Below are 19,857 nucleotides of genomic sequence, written 5' to 3'. Positions count from 1 at the left end.
TCCGGAACCGGAACCGAATTCCGAATCCCTTTTCATTGGAACAGATTAGAATCAGGTTTAAAATGGAATCGAACCAATGGGAATTGGAACCGTTAGATTCTATCCAATGGATACCTGCAGGTACACAAAACCAATTTATTTTATCATTTCTTTCCATATTTTAAATGATTTAAGGTATTTTTTATTTCAAAATAAATTCATCTTATTTAAAATTCTTAAATTTCTCATATAAATTATCAATTGGAACTTTAAAATGAGCTACTCTCCTAAAAATTTATTACTTTTAACAAGGATAAATTTTATTTTAAAATATAATCATTAATTTATATCTTTCGTATAACGAATTATAACTAAGTTAATAATTTTGTTGATAATATGTTAATTTTTTAAAAAGATTTTTATTTTATTTTATAATGAACGTATTTTTTTCTCATTCGATTCTTGAGAACTAGAATCGATGGATACTCGTGATTTTTTACGGTTCTAATTTCGATTTCATTTATTTTGGACCAAACCTAAATCCACAAGAATTGATATCAAATTAAATATCATGGTTACGATTCTAAGTTCCTTAGGAACCAAACCATTGACACCCCTACTCACAACCCTTTATTGATTTATAGAGCTTCACACGAATTTTTTTACAACTCAATTAAAAAAGAGAAAATTACTTAAAGTACTCTCATAGAACGATTTTTTTTTTCTTTCTAAATAGTCCTTAAGTTTTACGCGGAAGCTTGATAAGACATTTAATAAACTTTTTATTTCTTAATGGTCCCTCATCCTGCCGAGTTTACAATTTTTCACTATTTTATTTAATATCAAAGTTCACAATTTTTACTATCGAACTCACCACTATTTATTGTGGAGTTCACCACTTTTTAAAATAAAAAGTGATGAACTCGACACTGATAAAACCCACCCATTTTATTTTTTGAGTTTTTCCTACTAAAATACATGGAAAGTTCGACTAAAAACTTGAGATAATAACGTGTTTAAATGATTTTAACCCAAAATAATCATTCTTGATCGATTTTCATTCAAAAACTACGAAAAAAAAGTGAAAAGACCCTAGTTTTTTAAATACATCTTCAAAATATTTGGAAAATCCCTTGAAAATGGCTTCTTCGTCTTTCTTAAATCCTTTCTAACGGAATAGAGTCTCTGAAACTTGATTGAGATGTTAAAAATTCAATTTTAGGATGAAAACGATGAGTTCGAATGGTTAGGGCATTCAATCGTGAAAAATGAGGGAGATGAGGTCCATGGACCATTTGGAAAGAAAAAGTTTATTACATGCCCTGCCAAGCTATCATAAAAAACTTAGGAACTATTTAGAAAGAAACCTTTCGACAAGGATCTTTTAAGTAATTTTCCCATTAAAAAAATAGTGTGAATTACCATTTCGTGCACTGGATGTGACAAAATTTCAAGTTGGGCACACTGTTCATTTTAATTCTCAAAATAAATTTTTTTCCAGTGAATTCATCACTTTTGTGAGCTATGAATTAACTGATAAAATACCAACGATTATATCATGTTAGTGATCTCGTTGATAATTTATTAATGAATTTATTGATTATAATAATAAAAGTGACAAATTCATTGAAAAAACATGTTTAGGAATTAAAATGAATGATACCAAAACTATAATTTTGACATAAATTGCACATGTGTTTGAGAAATGTCTTATAAAAATAGTGAATAATTGAGAATAAATAAAAGTTGAGGTGCCAATAGCAATTCACTCTTGTTTGTTTATTTTGCTTTGCTATTGTTTTTTTTTCTTTTTTTAAGATTTAGGATTATATATGAACATAAACATAATTGTAAACAACTATTGAAATTATTTGAACAAGTGTTATAGTGTTTTGTAATATTGAAATTATAATTTGACTGAAAACTTTCTAATGTTTGAAGACTATCTTTTTAGGTTCTGTTCGGCACCCTACACTTTATCCTACGTGTTTTGTCTTACATGGGTTAGAAGTTTTGGAATAAGCTGATTTTTGATGAGGATGATCTTTATGGTGAGGGGATCATCCTCATCAACAATCAGTCAATTACAAAACTTCTAACCCCATCAAAAATGATTTATAAAAAATGGACGATCCACGATTTTTCAACTTGTAAACATGGGGTTAGAAATTTTGGAATGGGCTGATTTTTGGTGAGGAGGATCTTCTAACTATAGAGATCATCCTCACCAAAAATCAGTCAATTCCAAAATTTCTAACTCGTGGGAGAAAACACGTAAGGTAAAGCGTAGGGCGCGAGCATTTCCCATCTTTTTTAATCTTTAATTGATGATGAGGAGGGTGCGATAAATAATTGAAGAAATCAGATTGTAATAAGTAAAAATTGGGGTGCCAATAGCAGCTTTCTATTTATATACTCACCTCCATCCCTCCACACTTGTGAGTGAGAGAGAGAGAGAGAGATGGAGATGGAGATGGAGTCAGTGATGTTGATAGAGGATGGAGGGAGTTCATGCATGAGCAGTTGGGTTGACCGTGGTAGTGTAGAGAGCCACAGATATTACCTGGCTCGGCGGACCATATTTGAGATGCTGCGTGACAGAGGCTACGATGTCCCTGATTCTGACCTCGACACCTCTCTCCACGAATTCCGCTCCATTTTCGGCCAAAAACCAGACCTCGAACGTCTCCGTATCTCTCTTCCTCTCCTCTCTGATCCCTCCAAAAAGGTACCCTATTCTCATTTCACCCTTTTACCCCTCACAAAACAAGTTATTTAAGCAAAATGACACTGTAGTAGAACAACGTTATTAACTTCAATCTTCAAATTTTCAAAATTTGGGGTGAACCCTCAATTTTTGTGTGTGTGTGTGTGTGCAGATTTTGGTCATCTTTTGTGGAAACGATGTTGTGAAATTAGGGATTGTTCGCGCTATTTTCTCTCAAATCTCTGATAATCACAGTTTGACTCGGCTTATATTGATCTTGCAAAGCAAGATCACGCCCCAAGCTCGTCAAGCGCTGAATCTTTGCCGAGTTAAAGTCGAGACTTGCCAAGTAAGTGAACATGAAATTTATCCAAGATTTGAGTTTTTTTTTTTTGTTTTTTTTCTCCTTTTTTGTTTGTTATAGTTGAAAATTTTGATTTTTTATTGTTTGCTGATCATTAAGTTTAATTCTTACAATCGTGATTTTATAACTCAACCGAGCCCACAAGACAAAGGCTTCGATTGAGTTCACGCTCACACTATAGGTACCAAGTTCATCGATCTACTATTGGGTTTATTTTGATACTAAAGATAACCCACATCCAATATATAGACATCTTCTGATAGTTTTTTTTTTTTTTTTTTGGATAAGTAGACCCTTTATTGATTTAAGGGGAAAAAAGTGGTTGATTGACCAGCCTATGTAACAAGGTATAAACAAAGAAAAAAATGTAAGGGTACATAAGAAAACGGCCTAAAATACAAAGAAGACCCTAAGAGATTGCAGAGCATACATGATCCCACATGAACAAAAAATCCTCGAAAAAGACACCAATTACTCCAAAAAAAAAGTTTCCTCATAGTGCTGATGATCACTTCATGGATAGGGGTTCTCTTTCCCTTGAAAGACTTGATCATTTCTTTCCAAATGACCCAACAAACTGCAAAGGGAATACCCATACGACCCTTTTTAGAAGAATATCAAAGACTACCATGATTGGAATAATGATGAAGTAGACTGCGTGAATACCCAAGTCATTTTGAACAAATAAAGAAAATGATACCAGAATTCATTAGACACAAAAGGGCATTGGATAAAAATGTGACAGACTTATGATAGAATGTTCACTAGCAAAAATAAATAAATGTTTAATTTAATTTCACATTTTTTTAGCTGTTCATAGTTTCATAAATACATTCTCTTCCTCTTGTTTAATGATCTTCCTATAATTCCAATTTGGAACATGTGTAGTCATATATCCTTATTCCATTTTGTTTGATCTGACTTTTTTTTTTTTTGGGGTGCTGTAAACTAAGTTTACAATCAGGAAGGTTTTCCTTCCATGTTTCTAATGTCTTATTATTGTTTCTCTGTCTTTAGATCACAGACTTGTTGGTTAATTTCACAAAACACATTTTAATGCCAAAACATGAGATATTGACTTCGGAAGAAAAAGAGAAGCTGTTAAAGAAGTACAGTTTGAGTGATAAGCAGGTACCTTTTGAATCTGAGTATCTTAGTTCATTAACATACAAGCTATTAACTTGAAACAAGGTTCAAGTTTGGTTTCTTTGTTAGTTGGTATCTCAGATTCTTGTTTTGTATATTGGGCGATTATAATGTCTTCTACTGTGATATCAATTTGATATATGTGATTTAGATATGGATACATATTTGGTCTCCATACCTTAAGAAATATATTATCATGTAAAATTGTATTAAATCAGTATAGAATGTAATTACATTGGTTTCAGATATGCTGACCTTAACAGATCCCGTACTGTAATTTGTCAACATAAATTAATTGAAATTTGTCCAATCCCCCAAAGGTGATCTCTTGGCTGTCTGACCAATTGTAAACCCCCCACCCCCTCCAACATAAAATAATAATAATAATAATTTCTTTTAGATGACTTGGTAGACAACCCCGACAATTTTTTTTTTTGACAAGTAAAATTTTATTAATGGGAGGACAGGGAGTCCTCAAAGGCTACAAAGAGAACAAGAAGAGAAACAAGGACAAAAGAAAACAAAAGAAGCAAAGAAACTACTCCCTAGTCACATTATCCCATCCAAAAACAAAATCTTCAAAGAAAACTCCCCGAAATTCCTTAAATTTCTTGCACCAATAAAACAGCAAGTGAATGATATTCAAGATTATCTCTTTTAGTGTGCTCTCCTTCTCTTCGAAAGTTTGGGAATTCCTCTCTTTTCACAAGCCCCAACAAATTGCAAAAGGTGTTAAATTCTGTAGAATCCTTACTTTACTAACATGAAAGGGAGTCTTCCAACCAAATAGAAGAGAAGGAAATGACCGCGGTTGGCATCAAGAAACCTTAAATTGAGGGAGGAAATGAAACCAAATGACATAAGCCACCTTGCAATGAATGAGAAGATGATTGACCGATGTTTTAAATCATTATCTCAGTAAGTTCAAAGAGAGAATGTGAAACCTTTTCTAGAGTTTGATGTTTAACCCTAACCTTTGGCTGGTTGAATATGGCTTTCCAAGAAAGGATCAAGTTGATAATGGGATTTTATAATCTGATGATGTAAAAAAGAAATAATCCATTTTGGAAATAGGAATGGTCAAACCATGGGATTAGTTACAAGATACATCGCTTAAATTCTAAATGATACACACATTTCAGAAATAGATTTTTGGTTTTTATATGTGTGCATGCATGTATTATTTTATCTGTTTTTGTCTCTTTGAATTGGTCTTTATATCAACTGAATGTCAAAAGTGCCTTCTTGCACGATGATTTACAAGAGGAAGTGTATATGGAACTATGTTACTTGGTTCTTAGGGTTTGTGGTTTGCCACTCAAGAATGAATCTGGTTCATCGGATAATTCATTTCTTGGTTTGCTTCGAATCCCTTGATCGGTTCACTTATGCATATATATAATTCAAGTGTACAAGTTATAAATTTAATTATAAATAGAAACAAATTAATATAAAAATCAAAATTTTAAATATAAACAATGAAAAAAATATAATAAATTGGTTTGGTTCACCGAACCCAATCAAAATTCAGTGGGTTTGTGGTTCGCTTGATTTTACGAACCCAATAGAAACCGTACCGCGAACTGGTTCTCTTCGTTCCAGTTTGTGGTTCGGACTAGTACCAACAAATTGGATAACATGGATATGTAACAACCTCCTGGTCATGTAGTGAGTGAGAAGCTTATGTGATTTGCCAGAGAGAGATGGCCTAAAATTTTTACCAACAATATGGTACTGAGGAACATTCATTGCAGATTGGGATTTTAAGATACACACATGGATAAAACTAGGGCCAATCATTGCTGTCAATGCATATATATAATTATATTTCATTTAATTACTCAAAACTGATGCAATTTTTCCAGATTCCTCGCATGTTAGAGACTGATGCGGTTGCACGTTACTATGGACTTGAGAAGGGGCAAGTGGTCAAAGTTACCAGCGGTGATGACATTACTGGCTCAAATGTTACTTACCGTTGTGTTATGTGACACTGTCACAACAACTATTGCATAGAAGGGTCTGTGTTACTTGTTTTGTCACCAAGGAAATGAAGGTAAAATTTCAAATTACTGAATGTCTTTTGTGGTGGTTCATCCAGTGTTAGATAGCTAGTTTTGTTCAGTTTGTTAGTTCTCCTATGTTAACCTAGTTTGTAAAGCTGACTGTTTTCAGTATACCACGTAGATGCAAAAAAACATGAAATGTGTCAACATGTTATCTACTATTGATGGTCGTCTTCTTTGAAAATTCACAATTAATGACTAGGCTTTATGATTTGTAAGCGTAAGAATATCGGTAGATTTCTGATTTTTGATATTATAGAAAATCTTGGGTAGAAGAAAACCTTGTGGGTTTTAGAGTTTCTCTAGTGAAATGGAAGAAAATGAAGCTGCAGTAGCTTAGTTAGAGAGGATGTGAACACAATTTAACTAACAAAAGATATGGTTTTGTAAAGGTTTTTGGTTTGATTAAGTATCTGGTTTACAAGAAAAAGATTCATGGTTCTTGCATGATTTTCATGAAGTATTGTGAAGGATAGATGCTGGGTATCAATTTATTTTCTCGAGGCCTAAGTAACTCAGAATCTGCTTCAATTTCGATTAATATAGAAATTCCAGTTAAAGGTAATGTGCAAATTGAAGGATTCTAGTAAGGTAGTGCAGAAGAATCTGAAAACACTTGAAATAACAGAAGACATGGCTTTGACAGTTGAATAGTTCAACCTGACCCCAACGAGATTGGTGTCTCTGTGCATGTCTTGAATCACAACCCAAGCCACACAACCCGACAAACAGATCCAATCGTTCTCGAACTAGGGTTTGGTCATTCTGAGTTATGTGTGTGTGCTGACATACTTTTGATTTAGAATCCAACAAACCTGACCAAACTTGTCTCAACTCAATGGAGCTCAAACTGTGTTTTTGATTATCTTGGGTTAGGTTTAGACTTAGTTCAGACCTGAGTTCAGCTTGAACTCAGCTCGGACTTGCTGCTTTTTAAGCTTAAGTCTCAATAGAGAAAAATGTCTACTATTTGTTTTTGCTGTGGAAGATGTTGGTCTCATGTCATCTGCCTAAGCCATTAGGATATGGATCTTCTGTTCCACATGAGACGAGTGGAATTTAATACAATATTGTACACGTCTCCGGTTGAAAAGGGGTCTGCCAAGGGCAATCCAAAGATGTGCTAATTCTTTGATGGTATCATAAGAATTGGTGGGGCAACATAATCTCTTTTTCATTTAATTGTGGGTGATTGATTACTTGGGAGTTCCTTTGTACATCAAACTACAAGGATCCAATGATGAATTATGTGGCATGCATGCTAGTAACATGATTGTCACTTCATCAAGGTATTATATACATAAACAAAATAAAAAACCAACCAATCTAGTTGGTAAAGGTTATTTAATTTATAGAGTAATGATTTTAGGACTCCCCCACGTCATACTCAAAATACTCTCTACTCTCCTGACGTGATGTGTGCTAGGAATTGTAAATCTCTACTCCCTACACATATTTATGGGGATGTGCATGTGTATCACGAGGCATAAAATGTAGGGTTCTATCTAGCACATGCCATGTCAGAGGAGTCAGGTTATCACGACTCTTAATTAAATCCTTTTTTACCTTGTGATAGTGCCCAAATACCCTTTTATAGATCCTTTACCTTAAAAGAGGAGTTCTCATTGCGATACATTCTTACAATGAATGGAGGGAGAAGTTCGAATTTGTTATTTTCTTTATTTGAAAGTAGCAAAATCCAGCTCCAATCTTAATTTTTCAAAAGCTACAAATTCTCTGCTTCTACTAAATGGTAAATTTCCTTGTTTTATTTGCTTAAAAACATTCTGAAATTGGGAAAAGATATAGAAAAATTTAGAGAAAAATAAGGCGATTTTCAGATCTAGCGTCTACTTACGTTTATAAGTTTTGCTGGGCAAGGAAGAAAGTAAATATATTCTCTTTTATTTTTAGAGTGAGATCTGCATCAATCTCATCTATCCGGAAGAGATGGATTCTTCATGGGTATTTGACCCGAAGTACGTGTGCTCGGTCGGTTATATATAATTCAAGCTTACTTACACATACAATCGAGGGTCAGGTTCTGATGAATCGTTAAGCACGATTCATGGACAAAACACATGATCCCACCTACATAAACACAAGATCAAGATTAATTGATTCGGAAGTATTCCCCTTGATTGACAAACCTATAAATCGACTCTTGAATTTCGTGTTGAAAAGGTTAAAATCATGTGCTTTCTCGAGTCATTAGAACCCAATCCAATATTCTCAGAGTTATAAGAAAAAAAAAAAAAAAATTCTAATTGTACCTCTCATATATAACGTTCAGTATTTGGTTTGCCAAATCCAATTACAATATTCAACAAACCAAAATGATTGGACTCACTAATTGATCAATCCGAACCATATTTCACAAAACTGTATAGCTATTGGTTCACATTGTATTGTTTTACAACGTGATCTCAGTAGGAACAAATTTGATAACACATGATCATATTTCCCGATAACTTTTGAAAAGAAAATACATTTTTATATTATTATGCTAAATAAAAATGTATAATATTAGTAGGCGTTTGGATATGACTCCTTGACTATTTCTGACTCTTGCGGGGAGTTAGAAGTCGTTTGGATGCATTTGGATGAACAACTCCTTCGAAGAATTACTCCACGTAAGAGCAAGAAATTACTCTTTGTGAAAAAGTCGAGAAAACCTATTTTTCAAAACTCATCTTGCGGGAAGTCAAAATCTAACGGTTTGTTTTATCAAAATACCCTTAACTTTATTAATTTTCTATGAAAATATTCTTAATTCATTTGCCCTTAAATCAAACGAAAGAAACCTTTTTTAATATTAAATTATTTTTTTTAAATTTTGAGTATAATGGATTTAAACATATTATATTAATATTTAATATTTAAAATATTACATTATATTATATTATTAATATTTAATATTTAAAATATTATATTATATTAATATTTATTATATTATATTATATATATTAATATTTATAGTTAAAATGTCAAAAACAATATAATTTGAAGGCATAATATTATGACACTAAAAGACAGTCTATCAATTTTTTTTAATATTATGTCAAAAACAGTCTGTCAAATTTTTTTTAAAATTTTGAGTATAATGGATTTAAACACATTATATTAATATTTATATATTATATTATATATATTAATATTTATAGTTAAAATGTAAAAAACAATATAGTTTGAAGGCATATTATGACACTAAAAGATAGTCTGTCAATTTTTTTTTAAAATTTTGAGTATAATGAATTTAAACATATTATATTAATATTTATTATATTATATTATATTATATTAATATTTATAGTTAAAATGTCAAAAACAGTATAGTTTGAAGGCATATTATGACACTAAAAGACAAAAAACAGTAACTGATATAATATAAGGGTATTCTGGTCTTTTTTCTAGAAATCATGAGAAGTTAGTATGGTTCCCAAACAAACTTCCAGCACAGAAGTACGTCTGCCAGTACTTCACAGAGTTGATTGTCAAACGTCCTTTCTGCACAGAATTACTTTTCCAACTCCTCCACAGAGTACTTCAATTCCTGTTCTTTGGAACAGTAATTCTGCTCTTGGTATCCAAACAGGCCCGTATCATAACCTCAATCTTTTGCTACCCATTCTCTGAATTTTACCTTAGAAAAATTGTTTACAACCTGACTTTGTCACTGATATGGATTGTATACATAGCTGATTTGGAGTTGGTGCAACGATACATCAGATAACTTAGTTGCTAAAGTGAAGGTGCCAACTAGCTTAGTTAAAGTCTATGGGTAATGATAAATGTTTGATTTTCTCTAGATAAGATGGGCAAAGATTCACTAAGAGGCACACGTTGGGGGGAGACAAAAGGAATACTTCGTCTATAAAAAGTTGCATAACTGCTTTTTTACAATCCAGCTGAATTTGGAAGATCAGATGGCTATGGGTATCAATTTTTGGCAATTATGAGCTTCAGTGTTAATAAATTGAACATAACAGAGATGGATGAAGATTCTTAAAGAGTAAAATAGATCCAAACGATCATGAATATAGTGAAAGTAGGTATGAAAACACTTCCAATAACAGAACTGTGTCTCTTGGCAGAATTGAATGGAGAGAACAGGATTCAATTAGCCGACACCAAAACCTTTGGGATTAGGCCACGATGATGTAAGATTATGAGAAAGCAGTGAACAAAAGGCACGGCATCAGAGGCAGCAAACCGATCACAACTCCTAGGATAATAGAGGCACAAGGAAGGCACTTAAACGAGGGAAAAAAAAAAAAGAGAGAAAAGAATGTAGCAAGCAATTGATCACTTCAACAACATAACGAATCTGTATGCGTGAAAAAGAAATCCCCTTAAAACTCAGAAGAAAATTTTACAAACCATGCAAACAAACATCTCTAATTGATTCATGAAGGCAGCAACAAAAATCAAAATGTAGCCAAGTAGCCACTTCCGTGCATGCACACTCTATTTCACATTTATTTGACATTCTTCCATACAGAAATTAAAAAACTAACATATTTCAGAAAAAAGGATGCCATACACAAAATCATTCAAGATTAGAAACCCCTGTGGCGAATAGTGAGAGAATGGGAGTACACCTGTAGTCATGCCTATTATGAACAAGGACGGTTTATGGATGGGACGAAGAATCACTTCTTACGAACCAATGCCGCAGCAATCCCACCAGCCACAAGTCCGACAGCGGTTGCAGCAATGCCAATCCCAATCACACCATCTGCATTCCAAGACAATCTCATTAGCGCCTTCAACAGCATAGGATGGAAGGAAATAACAAACCTTCAAAGCAGAATACTAAATTCACCTTTAGCTATTCGATCTTCAACTGTCTTCTTCAGGGTTATGGCTTGTCTCCAGTCGGGCGCAATCTACAAATTAAACCCACAGTAGAAGTGTTAGAAACAAAGAACATGTTCAAGATCAATGGTTATGTTCAGAAGAGTGATAATATGCAGTTCCTAAAAAAATTTCTAGGTAAAACTAGAAGGTGCCAATTATGTTTTTCCCATAAGGAGCTTTTGTTCTGGGAAACATCAACAAATGAAAGGATATTTCCCTTCCAGTTCACACAATCAGTAATAAAAATGAAAAAAATAATTTAGTTAATGAACAAACCAATTGGATGTCTTCCAACTTACTAGAAGTGTACATGACAAAAAAAAAAAAAAAACCTACTTACATCCCAGATTTAAAAATATGAAAATAGACCAAGAAAAAAAAATTGAGTTCAGCCAGAGGAAGGTCCCCGAGAAAAAAAAATGTTTCTTCTATATAAAAAAACAGAGAGAAAGCCCCAAGAAATGGTAGTCACCACATTTTGAATCAGCTACCAAGCAGGATGTGCTTAGCTTAATCCGATCATATACATTTTGCATATTAATAGAAATCTAATAATTCTAAAACAATATTGATAAAACAAAATCTAAAACAAGAGAACCCTTACCATACAAACTAAAACAATGTCATGCACACGATGTCTTTCTAATTATACATACTAGGAAAAGGAGCTCATGTGATGCAAGTGTTGCTCAAGTAAGGCAGTACTGAAGTTGCTTTTATGATTAGAAGGTTTTTTGACAGACGTAATAAAACATATTGAAAGGGTACGGCCGAATGTGGGCAATTTAAATAATTATAATGTAAGCTTTCACAAAACTATAGCCATTAAAATAAATATCAACTTTGTATTTAAATTATTTGGTGATGGATGTCATTGTATAGATTTTGGTGTCAATTTTCAATCAGGCGAGAGGGAGAGGGAGGGAGGGAGAGAGTCAAGTGGTAGCGGTATTGTAAACTTCCACCAGAGCAGAAATGAAGAGATCAAAACTACTACTCAATGTTCTTGTAAACATTGAGGGGCAATTTGTGAAGAAAAACATAGGTCACACTACCAAATTTTTTTCTTCCTTTTATACATGAAAACAAGTAAAAGTAAGGAGACTGATTGACTAAAGATGTCATTCTCATTATATAGTAGGATATTTTAAAATCACATCCACTCACTAATAGAGTACTTTAGAGAACGAAGCAAACATATAGATTGATAAAAATATACTACATTGCTTTCCCATACGACACAAGTAAACCCAGCAACAGGAATACCAAATGGCCCAAAGTAAATTAACATATAGGTCATTGTCCTAAGGAGTAGTAGAGTTTAACAGCCAATGAAGGTAGACATTAATTTTCTACCTAAGAATTTATAAGAATGAAAACCAAATATCAAACCTCCAAGCATCGCTCCAACAGCTGCCTACTCCTTGCATAGTCACCACTTCTATAATGCCCAACTGCCAAGAGATAAAGCTTCTCTCTCTTTTGAAGTGGGCTGTTCTCGCTGGCCAAAGACGCTGCAAAAAAAAAGTTGTTCAGTTCTAATGAGGCAGGTTTAAAAGACCACATGAAGATTAAAAGGAAAAAAGCATGTGCACCACCTACACTTTGACATAAAAGCTCAAGGGTAGTTAGAGCATAAAACACCCATTGAAAAGATATCTTTACTATTATAATGAGAGAAAGCAGAGTAGAAGTGGTTTGACACCAAAATTTGGATCTCACAAATCCCCCCCACATGAACTCAGTGTATAATCAGGGTCATTTTGGTAAAAAACCAATAGAAATCTAACCTACAACCGTATAATCATGCTGCTTATTTTTCAAAATTATAGAGGTATACTTTTTTACTATGTTATCTTCAAAAAACCCTTAATCAATAATATTTACAAATAAGCCTTTTGAGACATGCGTTTGCACATGCCACCTTCTAGTAATAGATAAAACATCAGGAGCTAAAAAAGGGAACACTAAATGGTAGCATTATTTATTCCACCTTCGAGCATGGCTATCCCACGTTGCACATCCTCCGGTTGTTTTGAGTGAACAAGAGCCCAGGACAACCTCATGATGCTTTCATTCTTCAGTTCATTAGAGACACCATTTCCAGCCTCTGCAACTTCTCTCTCACAACCCTGGCACTCCATAACAGAGTTTAGAAAATAGGCAAAATAATGCAGCATTAAAGAAACGCAACAAGCATACCTGCTAGCATAAATGTTATAGAAAACAGTAATGCAGCAAAAAGACAATAAAGGGAGATAATGATGGTGTTGTAACTTGAGCTAGAACAGTTGATGGTGAAACATGGGAGTTTATAGTAACAATGGGTCTGCAAACAAGGGATTGATCCTAAGCCCATAACATTTGTACTAGTTACGGATGGACTAACTGCTCATTCCAAGGAGAGGTCCTTTAATTAATATTGTTTGCAGATGACGTAGTGCTGGTGGATTATAGAGTGAGTAAATTCCAACCAGGACTATGGAGAGAAAACTTAGAGAAAAAGTGGTTAAAGACAGATAAAGACGATATGCAATGCAGCGTTAGTAAGGACACTTGTATGATGAGTGAATAGCTAAGATTGACCCAAAAAAATATCCCAATAACGACCACTTCCGCTATTTAAATACAATTATTCGTAGAGATAGAGAGTTTGCTGAGATTAGAACAATAGAATTACATCTGGGCAGATAAGGCCAGCCATGCTTTTATGGAGTTGAATGTTGAGAGATAAAAAACCATGTACATAAAATGAGAATAGCAAAGAAGATGTTTAAATAGATGAGTGATAATACTAGGAAATACAATACTTATAAACAAAACCTAGGAAATAAAAAATCAGAAATGAGTACATTCGAGTGGATTTTTTTGATAGGCAAGTGGGAGATGAACCAAAGGATGTGGTATTGCCACTCACAGACTTCATCAACTGACCAAGCTGGCACATTTAACGGGAATTAATATTAAGTTTGGACATGGAGAACAAAAACACTGCTGACACCAGCCAGGAATGCTTTGGTGTAAGCATAGTATTAAATTTTCACATATTTCCATGAAATATATTGGAAATAATCTAGTTATTCTAGTCCTAGCTAGTTGTTTTTAGTAATAGCTTTTATTTTTATATCATATGTAAGGGCATTTTTGTCTTTTGACTCTTTTATTAATATAAATTCATGCCAAGCTCTCAAAAAGAGACTTGATAATTACTCTTTTTACAATTCTTCTTGATATCAGGGCCTCTAGAGGACACCCCCCTTTAGGTTCCCCTCTTCGGGTTTTTTGGATCTTGAAGTCCCTTCTCACCTCTTATCTTCTCTTCTCCTTTCTTCCCTCATCAATCTTCTAGATCTTGAGATCTAATAACCTAGCAGTCTCGTTGTTAGAAGATCTCCCCTAATTACATGTTGCGATAAGGATTTTCTTTAGTTATCACATGCTGCAATAGGAAACTAAGTGGGTGTTTGGATTGACTAAAGTGCTACTGACTCTTGCGAGTAGTCACAAGCACTTACAAGTGCATTTGGATGATCTATTCCTTCCAAGAGTAACTTCGGACGAGAGTCGTTTTGAATACTTTTTTGTGGAAGTACCTAAAAGGTGATTTTACGAAGTGATGTTGTGGGGAGCATAAAAATGCGTCAAAGTAAAGGGTAAATTGACACAAGTACCCCTTAAGAAATAAAGAATTAGTGGTGATGCTTATTATTTAAATGCTCCTTAATCTAGTGCTTTGTTATTTAAATGCTCATTGAGCTTTGGAATCTTCTCAAGGACTTTTTATATTTTTCTTGTCACAAGCCTCAGATCCATGAATGAAACCTTTTTTATAGAGTTTATAATGAAAATTAATTTGGAGTGATGATCTTATAGGATACTCTTGATGTGTTTTAAATTAATTTAGTACTTTGTTTTCATTGGAGAAAGTTGCATCTCTATTTCCTTACAAGTTTTAAATTAATATTTAAATCCTGTTTTATGAATTCTTTCACTTATAATTTATTTTTTTACATAAATTTCTACATAATAAAGGTATTTTATGTGTTTGTTCTTCCTCCATTAATCTAGCATATATAAATTCTAATTTTTATATTAATTTGCTTCGTAATTTCGATTTTTACTATATTATAATTGTCATGTTTTTATACATGTTTTTTTAAATGTCACGTCCTGTTTTTAAGGGAGGTTTTGCCAATTTTTGTAAAAAAAAAAAAGAGAGAATATATTTTGAGTTTAAAATGATATTATAATATTTTTATGAATTAAAACAATAATTGTTACTTTTTAGAGCATAATTAGTTTATTTACAATGTCAAAAACAATAATTGGTACTTATAAGGGTATTATGGTAATTTTACCATAATTCATAATAGTACCCAAACACATAACTTTGTTAGAAGTACTTTTGACAGTACTTCTCAGAATCAGGATTCAAACACATAGCATTGATCCCGCTCCTTTGGAGCGTACTTCTAACAGTACTTGTGAGATTATTTCTGTTATAAGTACTTCTGGTTCAAACATCCAAACGCGCCCTAAGATTATCGATAGAGCATTATTTAGGGTTGCAACTTGGAAGGGCCAAACCTGAACTTGACGAGTTCAACCCAACTTTGGGTCAGATTAGGGCAAAAATAAAAAATAAGGGCCCATGTGGATACAGGAGCCAGAAGTACTTAGAACATAAGTACTTTTTGAAGTACTGTCTGGAGTAAGTGGATAACTGTTGTGTGTTTGGATGCAGATTCTGAAAAGTACTGTCAGAAGTACTTTTGATAAAGTTTTGTGTTCGGAAACTATTTTGGATTCTGTTAAAATGATCAAAATGCCCTTATAAGTATCAATTACTATTTTTAACATTATAACTCAATAAATTATTCTTTAAACGAAAGAGAAGTTATTGTTTTTATCCATAAAAACTAATATAAACACCTAACAATTATAAACAAATAAAAGATATTGTGAGCAAATATATACAACCACTAAAAATATGAAGAAGCTTTCACCACATCAATGGATAGTAAATTTGTGTGTAATTGTTCACATCAATCTTGCAATAAGAAAATTTCAACCATTGTTGGAATGCTCATGGATAAATCATTGAGTGAGCAATTGGGGGAGCTAGAAATCCAAATTCAAATGTTACACTAAAAGGCCACCACCACATCAATGGATAATAATAAAATATTATTTAATTACATTTTTTAGGATATGCTTGTAATTTTCAAAATTTATGAGGGACATACTTGTCGCAAATGCTACACCAAAAAGCTACCACCACATCAATGGATAGTAATATAGTATTACTGCAATTGCATTTTTAAGGGTATGCTTGTAATTTTCAAAATTTATGAGGGGTATACTTGTCCCAAATGTTACACCAAAAGGCTACCATCATATCAATGGATAGTAATATAATATTATTCCAATTGTCTTTTTGAGGGTAGGTTTGTAATTTTCAAAATTTATGAGGGACATACTTGTCCCAATCCCCTCATTTTGACAATGTTTTGTGGCTCCGCACAAGAGTAGTTTAGAGAAGTAGCACCATCGGTATTCCGTGAAAAAGCACTAAAATGACTCCACAGTAAAGTAGTTCTTCCCAGGAGTTATTTATCCAAACACCTTTAAAGTGCTTTTGACTCCCCGCAAAAGTCAAAAGTACTTAGAAAAGTCAATCCACACAGGCCCTAAATTTTTTTGACTGAATCAAACTGGACTGGGTTTGGACATAGACATCGGATCTCCTGAACCCGAGCTTAATATGGTTATAATTTAAATTCTTTGTTTCTTTTTCATTCACAATTCACATTTCAAACTTTAGTTGATCATCATTATCTTTTTTATGACAAATAATTGTACATTCTATATTTTTTTACATACCACTTATATTTATATAGCCTTTTTTTTATTTTTGATAAGTAGATCAATTATATTAAAAAGAAAGACTGGTTGAGATAACCAACCAAAGAACAACACAAGCATACAATGCGAAAAAAGAAAACAACAAAACACAACGAAAAAACAACTAATTATCACACAAAGCATTCCATCTGAATATGAAATCGTAAAGGAACACCCCTTTAAAATTTGCCTCCAACTTGCTCCAAAAACACATGAGGCCAAACACCTCCATGATAATATCTTAAAACACAGCCACCTTTCCATTGAAGACTTTTTTTTTCTTTCTTGCTAGACCACCCAACACACATCAAAGGGGGTAATAGACCAGATATCTTTTCTTACCCTTGAAAGGATTTTGGTTCCATATTTGAAAGAGAGATAAAACCGAGTTAGGAAGCACCCATGAGCAATTGAACAAGTATAAGAAATGACTCCAAATCTTACTTACCAAAGGACAATGAAGCAACAAATGAGAAATTGATTCCCTATTTTTTAAGCACATGGAACAAATGTTTGGACCCACCATACCCCTAATCATTAGATTATCAAAAGTTAGAATTTTACCTGATATAGCCATTATTATTACTAAGTTTTTAGTATTAATAAGGAATGAGCCAACCTGACTTGGGTTGGGCTTGGTTTGAGCATTTTATGACCGAGGTTGGGTTGGGCAAGGGTTGGTCTTTGTTAAGTGTGGGTTGCATGCTGGCAGGTTGATCCCCAACCTGCCTGAGTTGCAGCCCTAGCAAATTTAGCGCTTAGCCCCCACTGACAAAAAATCCTGGCTCCACCTCTGCTACCATCATTCTTTCCCCTAAATCCTCCAAACCGAGAAGATAAAATTCCAAACCTTAGTCCCAAGTCCCAGCTTCTTTTCCATTTCCCGTCACAAATGAATATTGATCAAAGGTTCCATCCCAAGTTTATATCTCTTCTAAAGGATTTCGATCAAGGATGCTTTCTCTCTCCTTCCATATTTCCATCCTCAAAACAGGGGAAAAAACCCATTCGACTGATTATTCAGTTATGTTTTAATCTATACTATTTTTTTCCTTTTTTTCAACAAAAAAAAAAAAAAAAAAACATATTTTTTCGCTTTGTCAATGTCGGTGTTTTGGTGGAGTCATTGTCTGTAGGGTTTCGAGCACTTTGATAAAACCATTTAACAATCACAATAGCCATTACGTCAATACCTAATCCTAGGGTTTAAAAACAGCAGCAGCAACAACAACAACAATCTACTTGAAAAGTTGAGGTTTGAAGCACCCAAAAAACACCCTAGATTCATCAAAACCATTTAAATGATATAAACAACAGATAAAAACCCTAATTTCATTGAAAGGTAGGAAATCTCAGAACCTTGTAAATAAAAATTAATACTTACCATGATGATATCGCGATCGCACCAAGGAATCTGATCTCCACCACTGAAAAATGCGCCAATGGAATCGAAGAACTTCCCGATCTTGGCCTCCATGGAGATTGAAAGAAGATCAAGAATAACAGAAGATCAGATTTTAGCTTTGCCTTAGGGTTTCGTATTAAAGAGAACGAAATGAAAACTTGGGGATTAAGTCTCAAATGTCCAATGTCAATCCGTCGGTGGGTTCGAACAAACGAGTAAGGATTTGCTGTTGACAATAAAGAATTATTATTTGTTAATTTGACCACAAGGTGCCACGTATTCACTATAAAGCTGTTGAAGAGTATTTGTCTTAAAATGAACACGTGGCAATTTTTCTTCGATTGAAAATATTAGTATTGCTATTTTGAAAACAGCAAAATTTTAGTCGCCTCGTCCAATAGTGTTTATCTAAAACAAGGGGTGCAACTTGGTTCGGTTTGGTCTTGGGTCAAATTGGAACCGAGTTGCTTGGTCTCCATTAAATAAGAAGTTAAGAATAGAATCGACCCAATCCAAATCCAACTAAGATCGATTTAATTCTATGAATTGATAATATTCTATAAACATCTTTGGAAGTAACACATATTTAAGAGTTGTGTTAGAGTGACCTCAACGAGGACACCTTGACATGGTGGTGAGTGCATGTTCGTAGATGCATTTTGCTTGTATCTAAGAGGAAACGCATCTATGGGCAGGGGTGCGCCACTATGTTAAGATGTCCCCGTGTGTCTCTCACTAAGGTCACTCCAACATTAATCTATTTTTAATTGAAAAAATATATGCATAATAAATATAAAATTTCATATAATAAATCATTAACTAATTCATATAAAAGAGTCATTAAATAATCCATAAATATAAGCATTACTCTATGCATCCCTTCTAACTACTAAAATAATTCATAATAATTTAATGGATTGGGATCCGTTGACTCCTAAAAATGACTCATGAAAAAAACATATGATCCCAACCCTTTAAATAGGGGCGGAGCCAGGATTTTCTTGTAATGGGGGCAAACTAGGGTTAGTTGTATAATTGAAAAACTTGAAGATGAATGATTTTAGGGAGAAATTCAGAGATTTTTTTATTAGAAGTTGAAGAAAAGGATATTTAGGTCATTTTCAATTAGTATATGAGAAGGCCTGGGCAAGAGACAATGTCATCAACAACAAAAAATTGAAGGGGGTGGCAAAAATTGGAAGGAGGTGAGGGTGTGAGGGCAACTGGCGAAAGAGAGAGAGCTGAGGGAGTAGGGACAAATAGGGCATGTAATTAGTTGAAAATATGGGGGTGTCTCAAAGTTCTGTGGGGGCAATTGTCCCCAACCAGCTCCGTCCTTGCCTTTAAATACAAAATCCAATGGTTGAGATTTATAAGTATCTTGATAACACAAATCTTAGAGATACTTATCTCGAGGATAAATCTC

At 33.6% G+C, this 19,857-nt stretch overlaps 2 protein-coding genes across 2 annotated transcripts; one reads left to right on the top strand and one right to left on the bottom strand.

Moving 5' to 3' along the window:
* The first annotated feature begins 2,405 nt into the window (after positions 1-2,405).
* LOC147396971 (DNA-directed RNA polymerases IV and V subunit 5B-like) lies at positions 2,406-6,446 on the top strand. The gene is made up of 4 exons (XM_086452317.1): positions 2,406-2,707; positions 2,859-3,035; positions 4,068-4,181; positions 6,062-6,446. The coding sequence occupies exons 1-4, from the start codon at positions 2,441-2,443 to the stop codon at positions 6,185-6,187; spliced, it is 684 nt and encodes a 227-aa protein (XP_086308443.1). The 5' UTR covers positions 2,406-2,440; the 3' UTR covers positions 6,188-6,446.
* Positions 6,447-10,632: 4,186 nt separating this feature from the next.
* Positions 10,633-18,620, bottom strand: BIGYIN (Tetratricopeptide repeat (TPR)-like superfamily protein). Its single transcript, XM_086452316.1, has 5 exons — positions 18,411-18,620; positions 13,116-13,254; positions 12,515-12,636; positions 11,088-11,151; positions 10,633-11,000 (listed from the first exon to the last, which is right to left on the bottom strand). The coding sequence occupies exons 1-5, from the start codon at positions 18,501-18,503 to the stop codon at positions 10,915-10,917; spliced, it is 504 nt and encodes a 167-aa protein (XP_086308442.1). The 5' UTR covers positions 18,504-18,620; the 3' UTR covers positions 10,633-10,914.
* Between the last annotated feature and the right edge of the window lie 1,237 nt (positions 18,621-19,857).

The sequence above is a fragment of the Akebia trifoliata genome, chromosome 8 (genome assembly GCF_017979445.1).
Source record: "Akebia trifoliata isolate Shusen 1 chromosome 8, ASM1797944v1, whole genome shotgun sequence".
In the NCBI taxonomy this organism is placed as follows: domain Eukaryota; kingdom Viridiplantae; phylum Streptophyta; class Magnoliopsida; order Ranunculales; family Lardizabalaceae; genus Akebia; species Akebia trifoliata.
The sequence above is the reverse complement of the archived record's forward strand: the minus strand, read 5'-3'. Positions and strand labels throughout refer to the sequence as shown.

Coding starts and splice junctions, on each gene's coding strand:
- BIGYIN (XM_086452316.1), bottom strand. CDS start 18,503: ATGGAGGCCAAGATCGGGAAGTTCTTCGATTCCATTGGCGCATTTTTC. Junction 12,637..13,115: donor TGGGATAGCCATGCTCGAAG/GTGGAATAAATA, acceptor TTTTTTTTGCAG/CGTCTTTGGCCAGCGAGAAC. Junction 11,001..11,087: donor TGAAGATCGAATAGCTAAAG/GTGAATTTAGTA, acceptor CTTGGAATGCAG/ATGGTGTGATTGGGATTGGC.
- LOC147396971 (XM_086452317.1), top strand. CDS start 2,441: ATGGAGATGGAGATGGAGTCAGTGATGTTGATAGAGGATGGAGGGAGT. Junction 3,036..4,067: donor TTAAAGTCGAGACTTGCCAA/GTAAGTGAACAT, acceptor CTCTGTCTTTAG/ATCACAGACTTGTTGGTTAA. Junction 4,182..6,061: donor ACAGTTTGAGTGATAAGCAG/GTACCTTTTGAA, acceptor CAATTTTTCCAG/ATTCCTCGCATGTTAGAGAC.